Raw genomic sequence first — 27,787 nt, forward strand, 5'->3', positions numbered from 1 at the left:
TTTTAGAGTAAATTCATTTTCATAACCGAGTCTCAGCAATTAATTTAAAAGACTTGTGGGATTGGTACATTAATAAAATATCAAGAAGTTTATTATTTTGATCCATTTTGTAGATGATCATTTGCTTAAAGCTTAACTATAGTTCAGAAATGTTTTTATCTAGGAAATGTTCATTACTACATTCCTCTTAAAAGTTTTGTACTTACTGTTAAATTTATTGACTTCCATCTTCATATGGCCTTCTACATTATAATTTAATACCTATTTAATTAGTGTCATGTTTTCTTCTTGTTTTCTTTTGTTTTGGGACCACATCTGGTAGCGCTCAGGGGTTGTTCTTGATTCTGTACTGAGGAATTTCTCCTACTGGTACTCAGAGACCATATGGGATGCTGGGGATTGAATTTGGGTTTGCCACATGCAAAACAAATGCCCTACTCACTGTACTATAGCTGTGGCCCAAGTGTTCTCTTAAAAGTGTTTTTATTTCTCAAAGTAACTATTGGATTTTGAGAATATAGAATGAGGTTAAAGGAATATAATTCAGTCCATCACATGTCTTAGTTTAAATAAAGTATATTTTCTTTGTTTTTAACTTTATGAAAAGTTACTATACTAGATTTTAGCCTTTTGACTTTTTATTTATTTATTTATTTATTTGTTTATTTATTGCTTTTTGGGTCACACCTCGCGATGCACAGGGGTTACTCCTGGCTCATGCACTCAGGAATCACTCCTGGCAGTGCTCAGGGGACTATATGGGATGTTGGGAATTGAACCTGGGTCGGCTGCGTGCAAAGCAAATGCCCTACCCGCTGTGCTATAACTCCAGCCCCCCCCCTCCCATTTGGCTTTTTAAATGAATATTCACCAAGATTCATCCATATTGTGTCATAGTTTATCTGTTTTCACTATTTTGCATCATGTTTACACAAGTTATTTTAATTCTTTCTTTCTGCATTGTCCTTTGATAGACAACAGATTTTTGACATCGTTACTAGTGCTTTGGAAAACATACTGTATGCTTGTCTCCTTTACTATTTGTAACAGATTCTTTTGGGAAGATAGGATGATTAACACAAGGAAGTAGCTCTAAACTGTTTTTCAAAATTTATAATTAAATATATGCTCTTAATTAGCAAGCAAAAGATTCTGTGATAACCATTAGCTTTTTGAATAGACACATTTTTCTTTGTACCACTTTTATATATCATCATGATCTTAATGTCATTAATACTGTTGTCATTAATAATGTTGAATACATTTGGCATGTTCATTGACTCTGTGTGGCACCTTTTTCTTTAATTGTCTTTTCTGTTGAATTTAAAGTGAACAGCACAGGGGGCTGGAGCAATAGCACAGCGGGTAGGACGTTTGCCTTGCACGCAGCCGACCCGGGTTCAATTCCCAGTATCCCATATGGTCCCCCGAGCACCGCCAGGAGTAATTCCTGAGTGCAGAGCCAGGAGAAACCCCTGTGCATCGCCAGGTGTGACCCAAAAAAACAAAAAAAATAAAAATAAATAAAGTAAACAGCACATTCACTATATATAAAAGATTCTCATCCTTTATGAGTAATATATGGTCTTTCCTGTTTTTGTCTTTATTGTTGGCATAAATGTTAGGGGTTTTTGTTTGTTTTTTTAATTTAACACAAAATATCTGGAGTCGGTGTGTAGCATGAAAGAGTATTTTTGCTATATTGGAAATAATGTTTTTGTTTCATATTTATTAAACAGACCTTCTGTTTTATTAAACAGAAATGGAATGGATTTCATTTCTCCCCTGTCAAAGTGTAAAGTTCCATATGTGGCTTTACTTGTGGGCCATTCATTCGTTTTTATTTTGTCAATTTATTACTACCTTTTTGAATTAAATCCTAATATGGTTTACAGCAACAATTTGAGCATTTGAAACTCAGTGTATTCTAATTTTTATAAAATAAAGCTCTTGGGACTAGAGAGATAGCATGGTGGGTATTGCATGTGGCTGACCCAGTTTCCATAAGCCTGCTGGGAGTGATTTCTGATTGCAGAGTCAGGAGTAACCCCTGAGCACTGCCAGGTGTGGCTCCCTGCAAACCCTCCCCTCACCCCCAACAAAATAGCATAAATTTTTAGCATTTTGGACAGGAGACCTCCCACACTATGCTTAGGGGGTGGTTAGCCAGGCAAGCAGTTCAAGTTCCAAGGCTGCAGTGTTCAGCGGTGCTTGGGGGCCTCCAGGACTACATCAGTCTTGCCCAGCAATGTTTCAGGGACTGTGTGATACTGGGGATCAGTGCAGAATTGGCTGCATGCAAGGCATCCTCCATACTATCTCCTCAGCTCCAGTTCTCAGCCTTTTAATTGGCATTGTGGACTATCTTAGATCCGTGTAGTTTTGTTTATAATAAGGTAAATGTACTGTCCAAGAATGGAATAAAATAATTTTTCAGCATAAAATTGGGACAGCTTTTGAAGTAATTATAAACAACTTGTTTGAAAAGTTTTGTCATATGGAAATGTGTTCAAGGCGAAAAAGATACATTTGGCCTGAATTACTCAAGATTTTTCCATGGTTACTCAAACTAGAATTGAGGGACATATTCTCATCAAGAGTTGCTGAGAACTTGCTAAGTGCTTTAGGTTATTCTGGAATGGTATTCAGTCTTTTTTGCACCTGTGAACTGGTTGGAATCCATTACTCCAGAGAGAAATTTTGTTTTCAGTTTAAAAATAGTGTGGTCTATCCGGAAGGCATCAGATTAAAAATAAATACTTTTTCAGGAAAAAAAATGCCAGTAACACAGTTTCAGAGACATACAATTTAGAAATTGTCCAAATATGTGACTCTGTACCAAGAATATCCTGTCAATATTACTATTTAATGTTTGATAATGTGAGTTTTCTGTGCAGTCATTCATAGAATTCCACATTATAGAGCCTAGATCTGGCTTCTTTCAGATCATTGGAAATGGTATTTACAGCCTACAATTGTAGTAAGCATTAGCAGTGCCTTAACTTCAGCATAAGTTTTAGGATTGTCAGGTTTCATTTTTTACCTATAGTAGCCTTCTTTGATAATACTTTATACTCCTAAGTTACTTAGTCTGGTTCCCTAGTAGCACTGTTGTCCTGTTTGTTCATCGATTTGCTTGAGCAGGCACCAGTAACGTCTTCATTGTGAGACTTGTTGTTACTATTTTTGGCATATCGAATATGCCACAGGTAGCTTGCTGGGCTCTCTGAGAGGAACGGAGGAATCAAACCCAGGTTGGCTATGTGAGAGGCAGATCTCCCATCCGCTGTGCTATTGCTCCTGGTTTCCTAGTGCAAATAGTTATTGATGTTGTTTACTGGGGATTTCGGGCACATCTGAATTGGGCTTGTACAGATTCTTGAGTGTTGCTGCAGTGTTCACATAACATGCCTTCTTGGCATCACACCTCTTGTGCTTACACACCTGCGACTCTGTGACCAAAGACCACTTGGAATGCTTAGGACCACAGTCAAGTAGATCTGCCAGGCTCAACAGCAGAGCACCAGGATCATGTGTGCACATGTGAGGGACGGGACATCTGGGATATATGATTTCATGATAAGTACTGTAGAAAATATCAGTAGGCATGTTAAATAAAGTTCTGTTATACCTCTAATCAATCTCCTATGCCTCAGAGGTATTCACTGTTTAAAATCTTTGCGTATATTTTTGCAGAAGCACTAATACACTACTCCACATTTTCACTTAATATATCATTGACGTTTTTTCTGTGGTCACACAGATTTAACTCATTTTTTTAGTGTTTGTGTTTAATTTTTTCTGGATTAATATTTATGTTCTTGGCAATCTTTAAAGAGAAGCTGGAATTGACAAATGTTAAATTTTCTATTTTGCTTCTAGGTCTCATGCTGTTGCATGTGTCAATCAGTTTATCATCAGTAGAACTCAGGCTTTGATGTTACACATTGATTCTTTCATTGAGGTAAGATTTCTCATCATGCCCTTTGCTTTGAAAGGGCTAGGAAATGTTAATTGCTTGTTTTTTTTATAGCCAGTAATTACTAACAGCTGTCAATATTGAAATTGTTTTCTAGAGTACTAAAATTGGATATTGTTGGGGTTTTTTTTTTTGATACCTAAAAGGTATCCTTTATTACTGTTTTATCTATTTCCGTGTTTATATAAAATTTGATTTTGATGTGTCTTTAATTTTCCAACCATAAGAATTTCTACTTCAATATAATGTTCAGATTACATGGGAAACCAAACCTTCCTTATTTGCCCTATTTGGCTTGTGAAATGTAGGGCAAGGTTTGATAAGATTGATAATCTGAAGACAAAACTAAAAGGACAGTATTTTCATAGCTTTCTTTAACAAAATGATTCTGTTACAAGATTATATAGGTATTGAGAGGAGAAAATGACAAATCTTTGCAGGGATTTCAAGAGACTCTTTATAGGCTCTGCTTGATAAAAAGCAATTACGGGAATAATTGATAATTTACTTTTGTCAAGTGAAATTTAAATAATCCTTTTCTTTCTGTTGTTCTCTGGAGGGCAGAGGGAGTTTTGAGCCATACGTGCCTGTTCTCAGAGTGTTCAGGAGACCGTATGCAATGCTAAGCTAGTGCCTCCTCCATTCCACCTCCTAAACTGACCCTCTACCTACCTCTCTGGCCCTCAACTATTTTGTGTTTTCCTTTTTCGTGTCAGAGGCTGTAAGAAGTATGTATATTGAGGGCTCTTTGAATATCACCAACTCCCAGGTACCAGTTACTAAATGCAGGCCTATTGGAATACTTCTATTAGAAAAACAATGTGTTTGTTATTCATAGAATTTATTTGCTTTGGCTGGTGATGAAGAACCAGAGGTACGGAAAAATGTGTGCCGAGCACTTGTGATGTTGCTTGAAGTTCGAATGGATCGCCTGCTTCCTCACATGCATAATATAGTCGAGGTAATATAAGTAATTTAAACTTATGTCACCTTTTTCGCAGGGGGAATCATGGGCACAAAATGTTCAATAATGTAAAACTGATTTTCTAACTTAACACGCATGTTGACGGAGAAAGATGAAAGTTCTATTTAAATTTAAGTCAAATAAATTATTTTTCTATGACATTTTACATTTTTAGAGAAATAGTGATTTAAGAAAGCTTATAAACATGACAGCCAGAAAATTCTTAGGATTACTTGTATTAAGTAGTTATAGGTAAAGCTAAATGAGCAATGGAACTTTGGTAGATTAAATGACATTTCACAGTGTAGGTTAAGCATTTGTTTTCTACCCATGAATGATAGTTGATCTGCACAATGAGTGATGACAATGAGATTCTGAGTAGAAAATACATAACTGGTCATAGTAGTTCTAGTAATCTATTTAAATTTTAAAATAATCAGTTTTCCATTCGTATGTGATTAAAAAATAATTTTACTAGGAAAAATCTAAGTAAAGGAAGGAAAACAATAGCAAGATGTGATTATTATTAGGACAAAATAATTCAGTTCTTGCTAGATACAAACTGTCTACCATGCTCTCTAATATTCATATTATTTTATATGGTTGTATGTCAACTTTATGAGTATATCTATGAGTGTAGGTAGTTTTTTTTTTATGGGAAGCTTTATTTTCTTGCTCATATCAAAACATTCCATGAAAGACAGGCTTAGGTTTTGTTTTTAGTTTTTTGTTTTTTTTTTCCAGGCTTAAGTATTTCGGAGACCTCACTGATATATATCTAGTGACATGCAAGACACAATTTGCAAAAAGCAGAACATTGTCAATTTGAAATTTCAAAAAAGTTGAATAAATAGATTTCCACATCTTTATTTTTTTATTTTTTATTTTTTTATTTTTTTGCTTTTTGGGTCACACCCGGCGATGCACAGGGGTTGCTCCTGGCTCTGCACTCAGGAATTACCCCTGGCGGTGCTCAGGGGACCATGTGGGATGCTGGGAATCGAACCCGGGTCGGCCGCGTGCAAGGCAAACGCCCTACCTGCTGTGCTATTGCTCCAGCCCCAGATTTCCACATCTTTAAAAGAGAGAATCAACTATTAAAATGATGCTGTGTTGGGCTGGAGCAATAGCACAGCGGGTAGGGCGTTTGCCTTGCACATGGCCGACCCAGGTTCAATTCCCAGCATCCTGTATGGTTCCCTGAGCATCACCAGGAGTAATTCCTGAGTGCAGAGCCAGGAGCAACCCCTGTGCATTGCCGGGTGTGACCCAAAAAGCAAAAAAAAAAAAATATATGCTGTGTTGATCCTGGGAAATCTTGGCATTATCTTACAAGCCTTCTTGATGACAGAGTATACATAACTTTATGAGTATATTAGTCTTTTACATAGCCTCCCCTTTTTTGCCAGTACGTAATGGCTTGGAGAGTACATCTTTCAACAGTTGGGGTTAGGAGAGGAATAATAACCATGATGTGCAGCAGATCCATTTACTAAGCTTTAGGGCAATTATTTGTAGCTATGAGCATATATAGCAGGCTAAGAGGGGATGAATGACATTTTATCTGATGAGCCTAGTCTCTGGATTGTTTAAAAGAATTATATATAGTTGCTTGAAAGTTTAAAAATAATTTGATATTAACAAGAAGGTTAAGACATTTTTCTTGGTACTGGTGTTAACTGTCAAAGTGTGGGGGCCTAGTTTACAGGGGATAGGCTTTCATAAATGTTGTGTTTCCCTATATCAGGTGAGATGTTTTCATCATGTACAGGATGTGCACAAAGAATTTAAATTTCTTTGTATACACTACCCACTGTATTCTTTCGAGCCCCCATTTACTAGAGAGCTGTGGCCTGGAGATAGGACACTGTTCAGGGATACTCGAGGACATTCGGGTTCTTCTGGCTTTACCCACTAAGCAGGATGCCCAAGATAGGTTTCCTGCACCTTTATCAGTTGACTACAATTCTATTCCCAAGTACATATGGGGAATGATACATGTGCCTTTGACGTTGCTTATTGTGTTTTGACAAGTAGGCTTTTTTATATTTGGTGGGGGTGAGGGGTGAAAATCCCCAGTAGTGCTGCTCCCATTGCTAACAAACACTCTGGTGCTCAGGGGGCCATGCACTACTAGATTGCTGTTGGGGCCTCGAGGGGGCAGGGCATGCACTCTGCCCCTTAAACTATCTCTGTACCCAAGATTGTTTTGTTTTGGGGGGGGGGTTGTTTCTATTGTTTTTTGTAAGATCCACACTCTCCCTTTAGATTGAATTTTCTTTGGAAAATATTAATGGTCTTTTATTAGAAACTATTAAAATTTTATTTATCTGGAGCGATAGTACAATGGGCAAGTCGCTTGCCTTGCATGTGGCTGACCCTGGTTCAATCCCCAGCACATATGTGGTACCCACACTCACTAGGAGTGATCCCTGAGTACAGAGCCAGGAATAAGTCCTGACAGAGCCAGGTGTGGTACAAAAAATCAAAATTTTAAGAGCCCAAAGCTGAGTGGAGGTTTGACTCAGTGGTAAGGTGCCTTACAGATGAAGCCTGGGGTTTGATCCCTGGCACTGCATTTTTTAAAGTAAATAGTTTAGTTAATAGGGAGGCAAAAACTATGACGAGCTAATTAGTTTAAGGCCATTATGGTCTTTGCTGAGATTAGATTGAGTTTTTGTTTTAATTGTATGATTTAAACTGACTAATATTGTGGTTCTTTTGCTCATAGTACATGCTACAGAGGACCCAAGATCAAGATGAAAATGTGGCTCTGGAAGCCTGTGAATTTTGGCTCACTTTGGCTGAGCAACCAATCTGCAAAGATGTACTTGTAAGGCATCTTCCTAAGTAAGTGTTTCTTCTTAAGAATGCTATTTTGTTTCTAAGTTAAATTTGTTTTCTTGTTTTTGATATTTCTAGTTTGCTTCCTCTGCCATCAAGGAGTGGTGAGGTTCTTATAGAAGTCAGGAAATTTGAGCTGGAGCAATAGTACAGCGGGTAGGGCATTTGCCTTGCACTCGGCTGACCCGGGTTCGATCCCTGGCATCCCATATCATCTCCCGAGCACTGCCAAGAGTTGTTCCTGAGTGTAGAGCCAGGAGGAATCCCTGAACATCATTGGGTGTGGAACCAAAAAGCAAAAAGAAAAATTGAAGTCAGAAAATTTAACTTTTTTAAAATCAGTTATATAATTTTTAAATCATGTGAAGAGTGGTTTACTTGATGGCTATTTCATGAAAAGTGAAATTTTTTGGATTCTGTTATTAATCTTGACATAGAATCAATCCCTGTAGTTCAGGCACAATTCTTTAATTTTTTTCTCTATAAATTCTCGATTTAAAAAAACATTCTCGATTTTAGAAGCATGATTTTTATTTTTGTTGTTATTTTGGGGCCACACCCAGCTGTGCCCAGGCCTTATCACTGGTTCTGCACTCGGAAATTATTCCTGGTGTGACTCAGGGGACCATATGGGGATGCCTGGGAGACCTGGGTCTGCTGTAACCAAGGCAAGCACCCTATTCATTATACTGTCTCTCTAGCCTCGTATATGGATATAAAATCTGTTAAGTATTTTTTTTCCCCCGATAATCCATCCCCTGCTAAGAAACCAGTTTTACTCTTTCATTCAGTTGATCTGGAATTGTGAAAAATGGGCAAGGTGATACACCACCAAGAGAATACCTTTTTTTTTTTTTTCCACAAATCAAGTAGATTTTTTTTTTTCTTTTTGGGTCACACCCAGTGATGCACAGGGGTTACTCCTGGCTCTGCACTCAGGAATTACTCCTGGCGGTGCTCAGGGGACCATATGGGATGCTGGGAATCGAACCTGGGTCGGCCGTGTGCAAGGCAAACGCCCTACCCACTATGCTATCACCCCAGCCCCTCTTTTTTTTTTTTTTAATTTATTTTTTAATAAGTGAATCACCATGAGAGTACAGTCACAGATTTATACATTTTTGTGCTCATGTTTCCCTCATACAAAGTTGGAGAACCCATCCCTTCACCAGTGCCCATTCTCCACCACAAATAAACCCAGCATCCCTCCCACCCTCCCCAATCCCATCTCTCCCCCCCCCCTCCACTCCACCCTGTTTTTGTGGCAGGGTATTCCCTTTTGTTCTCTCTCTCTAATTAGGGTTGTGGTTTGCAATAAAGATGTTGAGTGGCCATTGTGTTCAATCTCTAGGCTACATTCAGCATGCATCACCCTTCCCCCGCATGGCCTCCGACCACATTTTACTTGGTGTTACCTTCTCTGAGTTGCCCTCTCCCCAGAATGTGAGGCCAGCCTCCAAGCCACGGAGTCAACCTCCTGGTACTTATTTCTACTAGTCTTGGGTGTTAGTCTCCTACTCTGTTATCCCACAGATGAGTGCAATCTTTCTACGTCTGTCTCTCTCTTTGTGACTCATTTCACTTAGCATGATACTTTCCATGCTGATCCACTTATATGCAAAGTTCATGACTTCATTTTTTTCCTAACAGCTGCATAGTATTCCATTGTATAGATGTACCAAAGTTTCTTCAAGTCCTCTGTTCTAGGGCATTCAGGTTTTTTCCAGATTCTGGTTATTGTAAACAGTGCTGCGAGGAACATATAAGTGTAGATGGCATTTCGACTATACTTTTTTGCTTCTCTGGGATATATATAAGCCATCCATATTTTATTGTTTGTATGTATTTGCTCCTTAATTTTGAGATGCTTTTATAATTAATTTCTTAAATATATGTTGAAGTTGCAGACATTAATTCATGTAAAAACTAAAATATTCAGACCCAAAACTAATTTTAATAAATATAATATTGCACAGTTAAGCTTTTTTATTGCACTAATAAAACCCAAATATCCTTAAAGCAAGCAGGAACTTGTTAGCAAGCTGAAAAATCAGCATTTCCCTTTTTGCTGTGCAGATGTTAACTTGCTCTCACCAGTCATAATTGGATTGATTTATGTCTTCCAAATCAAAATTAGTGTAGGAATTATGTAAGATGAGGCTGCTTTATTTTTCATTAAAAATAATGTTTTGTACAAATGGGAGAATAGTATCACTCCGTTTAAAAAAAAAGTTATCAACTTGTCTTTTCCTAATTCTATTTCAAAAGGACAAATATCAACTCCCTAGTGCCTCCTCCATTAGTCCCCTTCCTCCCATAAAGGTTGCTTAAGAATGAAAGTTGTGGGGCTGGAGCGATAGCACAGTGGATAGGGCATTTACCTTGCACACGGCCGACCCGGGTTTGATTCCCAGCATCCCATATGGTCCCCTGAGCACCGCCAGGGGTAATTCTTGAATGCAGAGCCAGGAATAACACCTGTGCATCGCCAGGTGTGACCCAAAAAGCAAAAAAAAAAAAGTGAAAGTTGTACAGGCTGTATTTCATCAGAGAGATGAGATGATAGTTCCATCAGGTTTCATCCCAGGTTATATCCCTGGAATCCAGTATGGTCCCCGAAGCTGGAGTAATCTTGAATAACTTCTTGCTCTCAAAATGAACTGTTTTCTTACGAGTAGTCCTCTTACTAACAGACCTTTCTGTCTATGGTTTTAGCATATTTTTTTCCTCTTCCTCAGAACCTCACTCTGACTTTAATTTGCTACAGGTTTTTTGTTTGTTTTTTCTCTTAAAAGTACTTAGAATACATGAGACCCACTGTCTTCCCTTCTCTCTTGTTTTTCCTCCCAGTGGTTAACTCTGCAAGATGCAGTCTGCCATTATTTTTCAATATAACTGAAATAGTTGACAGAGATCACAGATACAACCATTGGTAATCCAGTTGACGCCTAGTCTCTGCAGTATACCTGTAACCTACAGAACACGGTTTTTGTCTATTATGTTTTACATAGTTAGGTTATACTAGTTATAATGTTATATCAGTAGTTCAGAACTTGGAAGGACTTTTTTATTTTTTTCCTTTTTGGGTCATACCTGGTGGTGCTCAAGGGTTACTCCTGGCTCTGCACATAGGAATTATCCCAGGGTGGTACTCAGTGGACCAGATGGGATTCTGGGAATCGAACCTGAACCCAGGTCGGCCGCGTGCAAGGCAAACACCCTATCTGCTGTGCTATTGCTTCAGCCCAGAATTTGGAAGGACTTTGAACATGAAGTTTTTCCCACATTTTCTGCTCCTATCCAGGAAATTTCAAATCCCACTGCTTCCTTTTCTGTGTAGTATTTATTTAGTTAATGAGGGGTTACGGAATTCAGTCCTTTATAGAATTCTTAAAATTGGCTTTTTACCTTGTAATTGATAAAGCATGCAGCCATTGAATTGAAGTAAGGCCTAAACAAAGATTGGATATAATAATGTAGAGAAAGAATTTAATATCTGTTGTAGAGAAAGTAAGTTATCTTTGGAGTTAGACCAAACTGGCTTTGAATCCTTTCACTTAAACTTATGAGAGGAGGAATGGCTAGAGCAGAGGGGTAGGGCTCTTGCCTTGCATGCAAGCTGGCCCAGGTAAAAATCCAGCACTTTGTATGGTCTCCTGAATGATTCCTGAGTGCAGAGCCAGAAGCAAGCTCTGAGAACCACTGGAAATGCTTCCCCACCCTCCAGAAGAATTTAAGAGAGGAAACACTATCCTCTCTAAGCCTTAGTTAATTCCTGCATAGGATAAAAATCATACTTTTCTTGGTTATTAGGAGGAAGACACTCTGCAGTTTCTTTTGCCTATACACATTTTTACAAGTCATCCAGAACAAGTAACAGAATTTGGAGTAAGGGACTATCTATTTTGTTAGGTTTTCAAAGTGTTCTTACACATAAATCATTAGACTCATATAATGGACTATTAAGAAAGCATCAGAGCTTAAGGGCTGGGATTTAGCTAGGGCAATTGATGCATGTTTGAGGCCAAGGTTCAATCCCCATCACTATAAAATTAAAAGAAAAAGAAAAAATAGCAGAAATTAATAAATCATAGGTGGTTAGAAACCTCCCCAAGTTGAGAACAATCATTGTAAACTGAAGAGATTACTCAAAAGGGGAGAGCATATATATGGAAGCCCCATGTTCAATCTCCAGGACCACATGATTCCCCCCAACTATCAGGAGCAACCCTTGAGACCACCAGGTATGGTCCTAAAACAAAAATCATGGTTAATAAAAGGAATGAAATTAATGTTTTTGACCTTTAAACTTGATATGTTTTTAACGATAGTAATATTTTATGAACTGGAGCGGGTAGGGCATTTATACGCAGCCAACCTGGGTTCGATTCCTCCGTCCCTCTCAGAGAGCTGGGCAAGCTACCAAGAGTATCCCACCCACACAGCAGAGCCTGGCTAGCTAACCGTGGCGTATTCGATATGCCCAAAACAGTAACAATGGAGACATTACTGGTGCTCGCTCAAGCCAATCAATGAGCAACGGGACGACAGTGCTACAGTAATATATATTTTTAAAGGCTATTGTCTATTACTGAAAGGAATATATATACTGAATAGTATAGGCTCATAGTAAAAATATCAGGCTGGAAAGATAGTACTGGGATTGAGGTCCTTGTCTTGCCCGCAGCCAATGCATGCATACTCAGCATCCCAGAGCTTCACATTAGTACTTCCCAAGGTTAGCTCCAAGAATAGCCTCTGCATACCACCAGGTGTAACTCAAAAACAAATCATTATCATCCTATTGATCATTGAATTTCTCAAGCGGTCTCAGTAATGTCTCCATTCGTCCTAGCCCTGAGATTTTAGAAGACTCCCTTTACTCGTCCTTTCAGGGTCAGGGGAATGAAACCCATCATTGTTACTGGTTTTGGCATATGAATATGCCACGGGGAGCTTGCCAGGCTCTCCCATGTGGGCAGGAAACTCTTGGTAGCTTGCTAGACTCTCCCAGAGGGAGAATTAGGCCATAAGATGACTATAAAACCTGGAAGCGTGTGGCCACTTTGAGGCCGTGCGGCATCTTATGGCCTAGTTTAGCCCCAAAACAAAAGTCATACCATTTTTGTTTCTGACTTACTTCCCTCCAATGAGACCACTTGCTTGCATATCCTTCTGAGATCATCTGTTTCCAAGTAGTAAGGGATAGGCATTTAGATTGTTTTCATTGTATTTGTTAACTTCATCAAGGAACCTTGGTCTTCAGAAGTTGGAAATATTCTTTAGCATATCTGGTATAAAGTGTTGGGAGAAATAGTTTTTCTTGTCTAAGCTACATTATCTCCTAAGATTTCATTTAGTACAGTATATAAACTTAATGAATGGGTGTATAAAATAAGAGTTGCAATAGGGCAGATACTGAATATGCTCTCAGAGAATGTTAGCAGTTATTACTGCCTCAGTTACTACTAATAGAATGCATAAGCTTAAGGCTTTCTAATTATTTTATTGATATCCTTGGTTCTTTGTTTTATGAGTTTATTTTGTTCTAGGTTGATACCTGTACTAGTGAATGGCATGAAGTACTCAGATATAGATATTATTCTACTTAAGGTAAGGAAACTTTTCTAATGAATGGGGCAATAGTATTTTGATTTTATGGTTTTCAGGATTTGGGGGGGTGGCGGTTGGTCTTAAATCTTTGAACTTGACTTAAGAGTTGTAAATAGGGTTTCTATTAGAGATGTCATAAAATTCAACGTGGCTAACAATAATCTGGGTGATTTTATATTTATATATATAGCCTGATTGGAACTAGATAGTGATAGGAGAGGAGTTCAGTATTAATTTCCTGTTAATTAAAATTACTATCTTAAATATCTGAATTTAATTTGGGTGCTCTGGAATATAACTTTTTTTTTTTAATTTAATCACCATGTGAAAAGTTACAAAGCTTTCAGACTTAAGTCTCAGTCTTACAATGATCAAACACCCATCCCTTCACCAGTGCACATGTTCCACCAATTATACCTCCCAGTATACCTCCCAGTATACCTCCCATCCCATCCCCCGCCTGTGTGGCTGATGATTTTCACTTTATTCTCTCTTTATTTTGATTACATTCAATATTTCAACAGAAAACTCTATTATTATTTGGAATTTTCTCCCAACAATCAGACCTGCCAAAAAGGTGTCATTTGATAATTTGTTTTCCATTGCTGATAATGAAGAGCCTATGAGGTTTTGCATTTCTGGGATTTTAGTAATTAATACAGAGAAATTTCTGCCAGAAGTCTCATCATTGCAAGCTCGTAGCTCTGTTTAGTGGGCCTTACAAGATAGCAGTCGCCACGCCGCTGGGGAAAGGAAACGCCGAGAGAGAGAAACCTTTACCCCCCGGGCGGTGTGGCGCCATCCATAGCTTAGTTCACAGTCTAGAGGCATTTCTGCAAGAAGCCGCTGGGTGCCAAAAGTAGTTAGTGGGCCTTCTGGATCATGGGCGTTCAGGAACGGAGGAGCTGTTCGTGTTTGTGCGGGCACTTGGGGTCACATCTGGGTGGAGAGCTGGCATGTAACTTCTTTAATTGTCGCAATCCATATTGACATAACTGAATGTGGGGGGTCGAAAAAATTCATTTCTAAATACTTGTCTAATTTAGTATCAGTAAGTGTTTGGTTTGTACCTATTTTATATCCCTATGGTTCTTAGTAGAGAAAGTAAAAGAAACCCTGCCAGATTATATCGATTGATGAGAGGCAATCAAGTCATTAAAATATCAGATGAAAGGACCTGGTGCTTAGCAAGCTTTCTGTCCTCCCCTTCACAAAGGGCTATTTTTTGCACTGGGGGGGAATGACTTAATTGGGAGCTATGCTTGAAAGTCTTAATGCTCCAACTCATCTCCAGATACTCCTATTCTTTTATTGATGTTCATTTTATTAATATACAATGAATGCCATCAAACCAGGGTGATGTTGAAGAAGATGAAACAATTCCTGATAGTGAACAGGATATAAGACCACGTTTTCATCGGTCAAGAACTGTGGCTCAACAGCATGACGAAGATGGAATTGAAGAGGAGGAGGAGGATGATGATGAGATTGATGATGATGACACAATTTCTGACTGGAATTTAAGTAAGTTGGGGAAAATTCTGCTTCTAAAATAGCTTCATTAAGGTAAATTATATACAGCACTAAGTATACAGTCAGTAGTTTCTAATCTATTAGCAGAGTTGTAGAGTCATCAGCACAGTAAATTTTGGAGTATTTTTATTCAACCTAAAGGGGCTGGAGCAGGGGCTGGAGCAATAGCACAGTGGGCAAGGCGTTTGCCTTGCACGCGGCCGACCCGGGTTCAATTCCTAGCATCCCGTATGGTCCCCTGAGCACTGCCAGGAGTAATATTCCTGAGTGCATGAGTCAGGAGTAACCCCTGTGCATTGCCTGGTATGACCCAAAAAGCAAAAAAATGTCGGGGGGCTGGAGCAGTAGCACAGCGGGTAGGGCTTTTGCCTTGCACGCAGCCAACCCGGGTTTGATTCCCAGCATCCCACATGGTCCCCCAAGCACCGCCAGATATGATTCCTGAATGCAGAGCCAGGAGTAACCCCTGTGCATTACCTGGTATGACCCAAAAAGAAAAAAAAAATAAATAAGATATATCTGAAGACCTGAGAGACAGGTTAAATGTGCATTTTCCTTGCAAACTGCCCACTCAGCGTTGCACATTATTTCCCCATCACTGACTGATGTGACACACACACACACACACACACACACAAAAAGAACAAAATAACTTTGTATCTTGGAGAACTATCTCATTTTTCTCCCATTCCCTCATCCTTAGCAACTACTTGGCTATTTTCACTTTAAGTATGGGCCTCTTTACATTTCCTGTCATTGGAATCATAACTCTGTGGTCTTCAACCGTGTCTTATCCATTCTTCTTTGATTGCCATTTTTTTCTTTCCCTCTTTGACTATTGTGAGTATAAGTACTTATAGTACCATGAATGTGTGAGTATGTGGGGTGAGATTCTCTTAGGATTACTGGTCATAAGGTAACTATTAAATCTTTTGAGGAACTTCCAGCCTGTTTTCCCAAATGACTCCACCATTCACTCCTCTCCCACCCCCCAGCACTGTCTTAGGTTCCAGTTTCTCTGTATGCTTCTTAGACTTTTTAATAGCCTTTATGGTGAAATTGAAGTAGTACTTTTTTGTGGTTTTGCTTTGCATTTTCCTGATGGGCCAGTTTTCTTAAAGATTGTTAACTACCATTTCTCAAAAAACTAAAGTAGGAATATTGACTGTAAACTTTCCTTGTCTTCCTAATAAACTTTTTGTGATAGCATGAGAATTAAGTGGATATCTTGGTTTGCTCTAAAATAGTATAATATTGTTTTATGATACTCAAATTTGAAAAATATGCTTTATCATATATTTTATATTTTTAACCTGAAAACCTACATCTATTGAACAGGCATTCCTGGACCATGTGTTAATTAACTGTGGGAACATACATAGATTTGTTTTGGTTTTGCTTGTTTGCTGATTCGTAAAACTCTGCTACTCTAGTTCAGTCAGATCTGTTTGGTTTCAGCATTGACAGTTTAGGCCACAGAGTTCTTTGTTGTAGGGACTGTCCTATACATCGTGCTAAGTTGAACAGCATCTTTGACCTCATACATATTTGTGACAAAACAAACAAGATCTCCAGACATTGCCATTTGTACACTGGGGAATAAAATCAGCCTCAGTTGAGAACCTTTGTTGTAATTCAGTGTTTGAATTTCTAGTAACAAAGTCATGGTTTCATTAAACAACTCCAAATTTGTTGTTTTACCTGTTCATTAGGCATTTCTGTTCAGAGTGCCTTGTGTTCCTGCTACTAGACGAAATACTGCTCATGCATTAAGTTTTTTAATTTATTGTTTGGTAGGTTTTTATATTTGAGGAGATCAAATTTAAATGAAACCAGGTTATGTTTCTCACATAACCTGGCTTGTGAATCTGGTTCTATTCTGTATGGCAAATAACTTGATTTATATATGAATACATCAGATCTTACTAGGTTTCATAAGAGTATATAATATTCAGGTATATGACTGCACAGTGTAACTAATACCCTTATTGAATGAAGTGTTAATCCTGATCACTGTAACTTTTCCCTTTTTTTAGGATATTACCATTGTATAGCATCTTACTGTTAGATTATTTGTTGTGCATCGTTTACAGTGGAACACTTAGCTTTTTTTTTTTGCTTTTTGCTTTTTGGGTCACACATGGCACAGGGGTTACTCCTGGCTGTGTACAGGAGACCATATGGCATGCTGGGAATCGAACCTGTGTCGGCCATGTGCAAGGCAAATACCCTACCCGCTGTGCTATTGCTCTAGCCCCTCATTGTATTTTTTGGTGGGGGGGTTCTTTTATTTCTTTTTTTGGTTTTTAGTTTTTATTAGTGAATCACAGTGAGGTACAGTTACAAACTTACAAACTTTTATGTTTGCATTTGGTTTACATCCCTCTACCAGTGCCCATTCTCCCTCATTGTATTTTTAAGTGGTCATTGGCTGAAATGTTGAAACAGTTTCTTTCTGTCTCCCATTTAATCGAATTCTTTGAAATTGTGAAGATACAAATAAAGTGTTGGCAATGTAATAAGTATTTAACAAAACAATAATGAAGGGTAATATAATACTTTGGATTAACTATCTCTTTAGGAAAGTGTTCTGCTGCTGCCCTAGATGTTCTCGCAAATGTGTATCGTGATGAACTTTTACCACATATCTTGCCTCTTTTGAAAGAATTGCTTTTTCATCATGAATGGGTTGTTAAAGAATCAGGCATCTTGGTTTTAGGAGCTATTGCTGAAGGTAAGTCTTTTGTTAAATATGAACTGTGAAGTTCTTCAGTTATTAGTACAACTTGGATGCCTTAAGAATTGTTTCTCAATAAGCAAAACCACATCTTAAATTAACATAATCATACCTTGTTTAACAGGGATATTCTAAGAAATGTACTCTCAAGTGATTTTGTCATGTGCATTTTGTAGAGTATAATTTTACAAATCCAGCTATGGTGTGTAGCATAATATAACCTGGGCTATATATATATATATATAACCTGTTTGGAGCACCATCATAGATACAGCCCATCACTGACCAAAACTTTGTTTCTTCAGTATTAACTATGTCACGTTACTCTGCTCTCTTCATGATTTTGATGTGGAGATATACATGATTACAGTCTGTTAGTGATTTTCAGTCTTTTATACTGGCCTTTTGGGCTCTCATTAACCTTAAAAATGGTTATTTGAATCAAAAAGTATCATTAGATGAATTTTTGCTTGAAACCAGTTAACATAGGTGTAGTCTTATAACCCCAGCAGACACTTTTCACGTGCTTCTGAATGAAAGAGCTTTGATAGATGGAAACATCTTAATTACTAGAAAAATACTTTGTTCCATAGATAACTACAAGAAATGTAAGTCTATTCTAGGGCTATAAACATCTATCTACAAGATATTGAGGTTTTCATTTGTTATTATGGACATGATCTAAATACTTTTCCTGTGTGTTTTAGTTTAGTATTCAACTAAAATTTTAATATTTAACCAAATATTAGCATTTAAGGGAAGATACTTCTTTTGTTTCCGTAGGTTGCATGCAGGGCATGATTCCATACTTGCCTGAGCTCATTCCTCACTTAATTCAGTGCCTCTCTGATAAAAAGGCTCTTGTGCGTTCCATAACATGCTGGACTCTTAGCCGCTATGCACATTGGGTCGTCAGCCAGCCTCCAGACACATACCTAAAGCCATTAATGACAGAATTACTTAAACGTATCCTGGATAGCAACAAGAGAGTACAAGAAGCTGCCTGCAGGTGAGACAACGAGATGTTTTTTGTTGAGTAGGGAAGTGTGTATTTTAGTGAAAATTTTATTTTCAACCATGGTCGTGTATATTAGAATTAAATCATTAATAGATCAGTAGGAATTTGGTTATCAGTTTCTACAATCTGATGTCTTGGAAAATCAGAGTATAGCACCTCAGACGTCAGTCTTTGCTGTTTCCTATGTTTTTCCCCCCATTCTGGTTGTATTACCGATAGAATCTTTCACTCTTAATTCCACAAACATCTGAGTGATGATGGGGCCCTCATTGCCAAGGAATAACAGCTTTTGAGCAGATGCATATTATTAGTCGTGCAGGTCACATACTGTAAATCCACAGGAAGTCCCACAGTGGCCTATTATTCATGTCATTTTGTGAATCTACTGTAGTAACTGCTCTGTCAGTTTTATTTTTGACTTTATATTGCACCAGCACTTAATTTCACTACTGCAAATATTCTAGTTTTATGACATAAAAAGACTTAAGTTCTACAAGACCTCCAGCTTGCTTGTTTATAGTTCTTAATGTTGCAAGTAGAATTGCTTTTTATCACTTTGTAAATAGGAAGAAATAGCTATTGAAAGTAAATTTTAGAAGAAAGGGATTCATACAGATCTCAAGCAAAAATGTCTGGAAGAGAGACATATAGTTCAACAGGCAAAGCATGTGGGTGACCTGGGTTTCATCCCCAGTACCATGTATAGGTCCCAGAGCCCACAGAAGTGAGCCCCCACAGGCAGTTAGATATGTATATTTATATGTGTATATTTATATTATAAATATATTCATATATTTATACACACATCTGTATGTGTGTGTATATATGTGAAAGAGCTTAGTTGTTAGGGACTGGAGTGATAGCACAGCGGGGAGGGCGTTTGCCTTGCACGTGGCCGACCCAGGTTCAATTCCCAGCATCCCATATGGTCCCCTGAGCACCGCCAGGGTAATTCCTGAGTGCAGAGCCAGGAGTAACCCCTGTGCATTGCTGGGTGTGACCCAAAAAGCAAAAAAAAAAAAAAGTTGTTAATAAAGAAAACCAATAGCTGGAAATAGTTGAACTAAATTTTTTTTTCTAAGTTCAGGAAGGGTATAGAATGTTTGGTTTCCTATAGATGATTCATTCTTCGAGGTTTGTTTTTTGTTTTTCTTTTTTCTTCAGCCAATTGTAGGCATGCAGGGAATGCTGGGCTTTGTAAGTCTCTGCCATCTTGTAATGTGTAGGGTATACTAAAATTTGTGGTAATGGAACCAGAGAGATAATACAGCAGGTAAGACTCTTGCCTCGCCTGCAGTTGACCCAGGTTTGAGCCCTAGCACCACCAGATGTGGCCCACAAACAAAAAATAGAGTTTTATACTAAGTCCTATGAAGGAAATAGTTAACAAGGTTAGTGAGTAGGATTTACTGTAAACAAGCAAATGTGCACATAATACACATTCTTGACTGGATACAACAGAAAATAATAGAAATTGTAATTATAGTAAAAAATGGTTTGAGGGGGCCGGAGTGATAGCACAGCGGGTAGGGCATTTGCCTTGCACGCGGCCTACCCAGGTTCGATCCCCGGCATCCCATATGGTCCCCCAAGCACCGCCAGGAGTAATTCCTGAGTGCAAAGCCAGGAGTAACCCCTGAGCATCGCTGGGTGTGACCCGAAAAGCAAAAAAAAAAAGGTTTGATTGGAGCAGGAGATAGGCCTTTGCCTTACATGTGGCCAACCTGTATTTGATATCTGACATTCCATATGGTCCCTTGAACATTGTCAGGTGTGGCCCCCCCCAAAAAAGGCTGAGTAAACCTTAAAGTCAAGATAAATTAGGTTTAATTTGAAATAACAGTGGAGATCTTACCCATTTTGCTTAGTTATTAGATAAACTATAAGGAAAATTCGTAATATATAGACAGTGCATTCTAACATATAAAGTAGGGCTTAGGAGATATATCTATGTTATTGGGGAATCTGATGAAAATAACTACATGACAAAAATGACTACAAAATGACAAAAAGAAAAATTACTACTGTTGGGGCTGGAGCAATAGGACAGCAGGTAGGGTGTTTGCCTTGCATGTGTCCAACCCGGGATCAATCTCCAGTATTCTGTATGGTCTCTTGAGCATCTCCAGATGTGACCCCAAAAAGGCAAAAAAAAAAAAACGGGAAAAAATTACTGACAAATAACTACAAGAGGGTGCATCATACTGATTTGATTCACATACATTGTAGAAGTGACCAAGATAAAAATAAAACTGCCTCTATGATGAGAGTGCTCAAGATTATTATAATAGTGTGGCAATTTTCATCTGTATTATACTATGTCGTTGACGATAGTCACCATGTTAAATATTTTATCTTCAGAGTTAATTCTTTTTTTTTTTTTTTTGAGTTTTTTTAAAAGCTGATATATTTTTTTTTCTTTTTTTTTTTTTATTTAAATTTATTTATTATTAATTAGAGAATCACCGTGAGGGTACAGTTACAGATTTATACACTTTTGTGCTTATACTTCCCTCATACAAAGTTTGGGAACCCATCCCTTCACCAGTGCCCATTCTCCACCACCCGTAAACCCAGTGTCCCTCCCACCCTCCCCAATCCCATCTCCCCCCCCACCCCACCCTGCCACTGTGGCAAGGCATTCCCTTCTGTTTTCTCTCTCTAATTAGCTGTTGTGGTTTGCAATAAAGGTGTTGAGTGGCCGCTGTGCTCAGTCTCTAGCCCTCATTCAGCCCGCAACTCCCTTCCCCCACATGGCCTTCGACTACAATGTAGTTGGTGATCGCTTCTCAGAGTTTATTCTTTGTGCAACTGGAAATTTGTGTTCTTTGATCTGTGTCATCCCACTGTATTCCACCCCTACAACTAAGAGAAACATTTAAAACATCATGACAGTGATGTATTCTGTATATTAGGCACATTAAGCATTAAAAATGATCATTTTTTGATTCTCAGTATACACATTGTGAGTTAAGGTTATCGGAGTTTGGCAGTATTAAATCTGGTCTGGGCCAATCACTAGAATAGAAGCTTCTTAAGGATGGGAACATTGCTCATTGCTATTGTATTCCCAGTACATCATGATGCAGTAGTATACATTAAGTTGTTAATATAAGAACCTGCAATATTTTAATTTCATATTTTATCCTTATTGTTAAGTAGATCCCTTAGCTGGACACTTTTGAAAGAAGACAGTTACAAAAATAAGCCTCTGGTATGTGAAGTTAAAGGAATAGGCATGTAAAATGTGAATAGATAATCTGTTATCTGTGAAGTATTATCTACCTGTGACCTATTTCTTATCTGTATTATAAGCTGTTCTTTTTCTGCAACTGTATTGTTTTCCTTTAAAATTGCAGTGCCTTTGCTACCCTAGAAGAGGAGGCTTGTACAGAACTTGTTCCTTACCTTGCTTATATACTTGATACATTGGTCTTCGCATTTAGTAAATACCAGCATAAGAACCTGCTCATTCTTTATGATGCCATAGGAACATTAGCAGATTCAGTAGGACATCATTTAAACAAGCCAGTAAGTATCTATAATGAATTCTTATGGGAAATATGTGTATTATAGTCACTGATCAACAGGTTAACATCTTTGGAAATTAAAATATTTGGACAGTTCTGAACACTTGGTGATTACTGCATATAGAACTGTCATTCTTTGAAAGCTCATTATCTTGTAAGTAGCTTGGCTACCTAATAATAGTGTACAAAAATTAACAGTATTTATGTACAGTGTCACTTACACCCCACCCACCATCATCAAATTACAATTCTTAGAAAGGCAGCAAGAGGGACCAGAGAAGTAGGACAGTGTTTTGCATACAAATGGCTCTGATTTGATCCCTGGCATCCCACAGTCCCTCAAGCCTTACCATGCACAGCCCTAAAAGCCCCCGAGTACCACCTATTTGGCCCCAAATCCCCCAGGTGTCCCTGGCTTTCTGAGCACTGCTTGGGAAGGCCTTGCCATACAAAGGCAACAAAAGTGTTGATTGTTCAGTGCATTTTTTTCTTTTGTGTTTTAACACTCATAGTGTGGGAATTATAGCATTCCATATGAAGGCACTGACATTTAGAGAGACTAAAGAAAAGGTGCTGACTGAAGGACGTAGAGATAAGGACCAGGAAGATGGTTCCAAGGTTGAAAGCCTGCCTCATGACCTGGAGAAGAAGGCAGCTGGGATAGGGAAGGGACCACTAAGTCAATGATAGTTGGAGGGATCGTTCGGGATGGGAGCTGTGTTCTGAAAGTAGATAAAAGACCAAACATGATGGCCTTTCATTATTTGTGTGGCAAACCATAATGCCCAAAAGTAGGGCAAGGGAAGGGCTTGGGGAGGGGTGGGCAGGAGGGATACTGGGGACATGGTGGTGGAAAATGCACACTGGTAGAAGGATGGGTGTTCTGTCATTGTACGGCTGAACTCAATCATGAAAGCTTTGTAACTATATCTCACTCAGTTGAAAAAAAAAGTTTCCTATTCGTAAAAAATAAAAGAACAGCTGTTGATAATTCTATTCTCTGAATAATCTGCTTTATTTAATTCTTGAGCATTTTTATATCTGCATTTCATAAAATCTGTAGCTTTTAACTTTAAGGAACCATATCTTGACCTCTTCTTTCACTAGAACTTACTATATAAAAAAACAGTGGGAAATTACAATTGATTTACTATGAAAAATAGGGATCAGGGTTATATAGCTCAAGTGGTAAGGGTATCACATATATGTGGCTCCGAAGTACTGACTGGCATGAGTGTCGGACTGTCAGGCCAGACTAAAATGCTGGGAAGTGCCCTTGTAAAATAATGTTTTCTTTTTTAAAAAAAAAATAGTGGTATGGTAGATAGAATACAGCTGTGAAGCAAACTGGGCTCTTAGTTGTTGAGATTTAAAGAAGATGGTAGAAAAGACTGGATAGATTGTACAAATGCCTGGAACATGGGCTTTTCATGCAGGAGATTGGGTTCCATCATGAGCGCTACTTGTGATTCCTGTGCCCTCTATTCCCCCAAGAAAAGGATAGAATGAGCTTTTTTAAATGGTAGTTGATTTTTTTTTTTGTTTATGTAGTCACATCCGGCAGTGCTCAAGTCTTAATCCTGGCTCTGTGCTCAGGAGTCACTCTTGTTATCTTTGTTTTTTAAGTTACATGTAAAACTTAGTGTGCAGGGCACATGGTTTGGGTTTTTGTTGGTGCTGTTTAGTTTTGGGGATGACGGTCTATGCCAAGGATGGAACCCAGGGACTTAGACATTCAAGATATATGCTTTCTTTCCTACCGAGCTATGCACTCACAACCCCTGATTTCTTATGATTTCCCCTACAGTAAGTATAGTGACTGTCCTGGCTCAGACCTTTAGAACATGTGGCCTTTGTTTATATAATGGTTTTGTTATATACTTGGTTTTATGGGTTCTTCGTTTTAAGGATGGTCACTGAAAAGTGAGACTTACCCCTGAATTATGATCAAGAAATCTTTTTCTTTTTTCAATTTTTTTATTTTATAAAGTAGTTCACAATATTTGATTACATTTAATATTCAGACACCAATTCCACCACCATATTTCAAATGTTTCCATCCCAAACCCCAATCCCTGCCCTAAAGCAGAACTGAAATTATATATGTTGTATTGTTGTGAAAATTTGCTGAGAATGCTAGAAAAAAGTATCCTTAGAGGAAGAGTGTGAGGATTGTTGTACTTTAATAACATGTTAAAAGTTGAGCCTTGTGTGTTTGATCAAGCAATCTTGATGCACCACTGCTGGCTATATACATCTACTTAAAGTGCCAAGTAGAGAAGGAATGAATCTCAGAATTCTTCTAAACGGATTTTAACTTTTATAGACCAAAATGAAGTTGTATGCATATGATATTTTTGTGTTTGTCATTGTAAATAGGAATATATTCAGATGCTAATGCCTCCACTGATCCAGAAATGGAACATGTTAAAAGATGAAGATAAAGATCTCTTCCCTTTACTTGAGGTATGCTGACAACATTCCAACATATTTCAGCAGAAATGCATGTCCAAATTTAAAATGGTGGGTATAGGTTGAGACAAAGTATTGATAAAAATTATCCTCAGTATTATGTTAAAATGTTGAACAGATATGTAACTTTCTTGTTAATTTCATTATGGTATGTTTATATTATTACTAAATGGAAAATTTAGTAATAGGCTTATAAATCCTTTTTAAAAAGTTACTGGTATTTTAATCATTTTTATATAGCTAGCCACAATTTTAATGCATTATCATTTTTAATCTGTTTTGTTTTTTTAAATATATGAAAGAAATATACTGGACTTTTTTTGCCTTGTTGGCTATTGCTGGAGCAATAACACAGTGGGTAGGGTGTTTGCCTTGTATGCTCCCAACCTGGGTTCGAGTCCTTCGTCCCTCTCGGAGAGCCCAGCAAGCTACTGAGTATCCCACCCACATGGCAGAGCCTGGCAAGCTCCTCGTGGCATATTCGATATGCCCAAACAGTAACGAGTCTCACAGTGGAGACGTTACTGGTGCCTGCTTGAGCAAATCGATGAGCAATGGGATGGCTTATGTATATATGGAGGGGAAATATATGATATTCAAATAACTGAAGCCATACTATTAAGTATGGTCCTTGAAACCGTTTAATTAACTTGGTTAGAACCAGTTGTTATCATTACAGGGTCACCCCTTTTTATTTCAGGTGTTACCACTTCTGCCATAGATTGACCAAGAGAGCAGTGTCTAATTCTGGGTCCAACAAAACAAGAATATGCCATAGATGGCTAGTTATTTTTACTTTCAGCCAGAGATTCAGAATATGCCTAGTATGTTGAAATCATCGACCAGAATGGAAGTATAAATACCTTTGAGAAAAAAAATGGAGTACATAATACTGTATCTGTTTTGAAGAATAATGTTTATAATAGAAATTTGTTTTTGTTTTCTTGAAGAAAACTTTCCCAAACTGGTTGTCAAACTTAATAGCAAGTAGTGGCATCAAAAAGAGATTTGGAGCAATGACCTGCTACTTGATACTGGTAGAAAAGGCTTATAAATTACTAATAACATATTGTATACATGCTCAAGCATTTACCATATCAAGTATATCCAAAAATTTTACGTGGTATTATTCTTTCTAGTGCCTGTCTTCAGTTGCCACAGCCCTGCAGTCTGGCTTCCTTCCATACTGCGAACCAGTGTATCAGCGTTGTGTAAATCTAGTACAGAAGACCCTTGCACAAGCCATGGTATTTAAAAAATTTTCTTTCTCCTTAACTCCATAAATATTTTTCTAAATCTAGATGGAATATATAAGCCGACATTTCTAGTAACTGATTCAAAGTAAGCGTCTTAAAAATTGTCTGTTTCAGCTGAACAATGCTCAACCAGATCAGTATGAAGCTCCAGATAAAGATTTTATGATAGTGGCTCTTGATTTACTCAGTGGCCTAGCTGAAGGACTTGGAGGCAATATTGAACAGCTAGTAGCCCGAAGTAACATTCTGACACTGATGTATCAGTGCATGCAGGTAAGACTTATTAAAAATAAGTTGAGATCCTGATTCTCTGTGTCACAATGGTATTCACTGCTTCTTCTCTCTTCCAGGATAAAATGCCAGAAGTTCGGCAGAGTTCCTTTGCCTTATTAGGCGACCTGACAAAAGCTTGTTTTCAGCATGTTAAGCCTTGTATAGGTATGACTTATTTTCCTACCACTGTGATCTGGATCTCATATTTCTCTGTCAACTGTGGGTTTTTTATTATACTAAATTTTCACAGAATACTAGTACTTATAAATGTATATTTGATTGATTAAAGCTGTTGACTGTAGCATGCAGGATGAGAACCCCTATTCTTTTTGTTCCTTTGAACTCACCAAGTTATTAGACATTCCAGTGACTGTCATAAAGTTGAAAAAGTATTAATCTAGGGGCCCAAACAATAGAGTAGCAAGTATAGCGCTTATCTTGCATGCTGCCAGGCTAGGTTCCATCCCTGTCACCCATATGTGCCCCTGAGCACCACTGGATATGGCCCCAAAACCAAAGAACAGAACAAAAATGCTATTCTAAATTAAGGACATATGAAACCTTGATGCTATGTGCTAGCTCATAGATAATTTTTTGAGTAAGTTTTTTATTTTTTATTGATATGCCCAACAACAACATAGTTTCCCATGATCAGCCTAATAGATTTAGCTGTTAACAGTAAATGTTCCCGGGGCTGGAGCCATAGCAAGCACAGTGGATAGGGCATTTGCCTTGCACACGGCCAACCTGGGTTCGATTCCCAGCATTACATATGGTCCCCTGAGCACCATCAGGGGTAATTCCTGAATGCAGTAAATTACAGTAAATGTTCCAGATAACATGATTGTTTTAATAAAAATTATGTTTATAAATCATGAATATCATAATTTTATCTTTATTTATTTGAATGTTCTAATTTTAAATAAAATCAACAAATTGGGGGTGGAGACAGCCTTCTGTGAAGGCAAGTAAGAAATTATTTAAGTAATTAACCTGAATTCTGAATTCCTATGAAACTGGATAACCTGCAGGTTTTTTCTTAGTAAATTTTTGTTTATTTTTTGTGATTTAATAAACCTTGGTTTAAAAGTTAATTGAGGGGCTAAAGAGATAGTACACTAAGTATAAGATAGGGCACTTACCTTGTACACAGCCAACCCAGTTTCACTCCCCTGCACTCCGTAAGGTTCCCAAGTCCCACCAATAGTGATCCCTGAGCATAATAGACAGGAGAATATGCCCTAAAAAAATCACCGGATGTGACCTAAAAATTAAACAAATCAGTTCATTGTAAAACATGATTTATTTATGGTTTGGAATTCTAATTTTATTGAGATGATTAGCATATGATATCATTTTAGTTTAAAGTCCACAACTTTGCAAAATTTTTATAGATATTAAAATGATTTCCGTGATAAATTTAACATAGCTATAGATTTTATTGTTAGTAGTTTTGGGGTCATACCCAGCAATGGTCAGGGGTTACTCCTGGCTTCGCACTCAAGAATTACTCCTAGTAATTGGGCTAAATGGGCTCAGAGGACCATTTGGGGTTTTTTTTTGTTTGT

The 27,787-nt window shown here is 37.9% G+C and overlaps 1 protein-coding gene across 3 annotated transcripts in view; it reads left to right on the forward strand.

Annotated features, from left to right (window-relative positions):
• The window catches only part of TNPO1 (transportin 1), a 94,083-nt gene that overhangs the window by 44,543 nt on the left and 21,753 nt on the right, over positions 1 to 27,787 (forward strand). For all 3 annotated transcript variants that reach the window (XR_008629254.1, XM_055131778.1, XM_004608505.2), the window contains exons 7-18: positions 3,883 to 3,964; positions 4,818 to 4,940; positions 7,675 to 7,793; positions 13,340 to 13,400; positions 14,756 to 14,924; positions 17,515 to 17,667; positions 18,454 to 18,679; positions 22,048 to 22,219; positions 24,598 to 24,684; positions 25,830 to 25,937; positions 26,061 to 26,219; positions 26,297 to 26,384. Coding sequence is in view for 2 of the 3 variants with exons in the window: in XM_055131778.1 (XP_054987753.1) it covers positions 3,883 to 3,964; positions 4,818 to 4,940; positions 7,675 to 7,793; positions 13,340 to 13,400; positions 14,756 to 14,924; positions 17,515 to 17,667; positions 18,454 to 18,679; positions 22,048 to 22,219; positions 24,598 to 24,684; positions 25,830 to 25,937; positions 26,061 to 26,219; positions 26,297 to 26,384 (1,547 nt within the window). In the remaining variant the exon portion in view is untranslated. The remainder of the gene's footprint in view (positions 1 to 3,882; positions 3,965 to 4,817; positions 4,941 to 7,674; positions 7,794 to 13,339; positions 13,401 to 14,755; positions 14,925 to 17,514; positions 17,668 to 18,453; positions 18,680 to 22,047; positions 22,220 to 24,597; positions 24,685 to 25,829; positions 25,938 to 26,060; positions 26,220 to 26,296; positions 26,385 to 27,787) is intronic.

Source organism: Sorex araneus, chromosome 1 (assembly GCF_027595985.1).
Source record: "Sorex araneus isolate mSorAra2 chromosome 1, mSorAra2.pri, whole genome shotgun sequence".
NCBI lineage: Eukaryota > Metazoa > Chordata > Mammalia > Eulipotyphla > Soricidae > Sorex > Sorex araneus.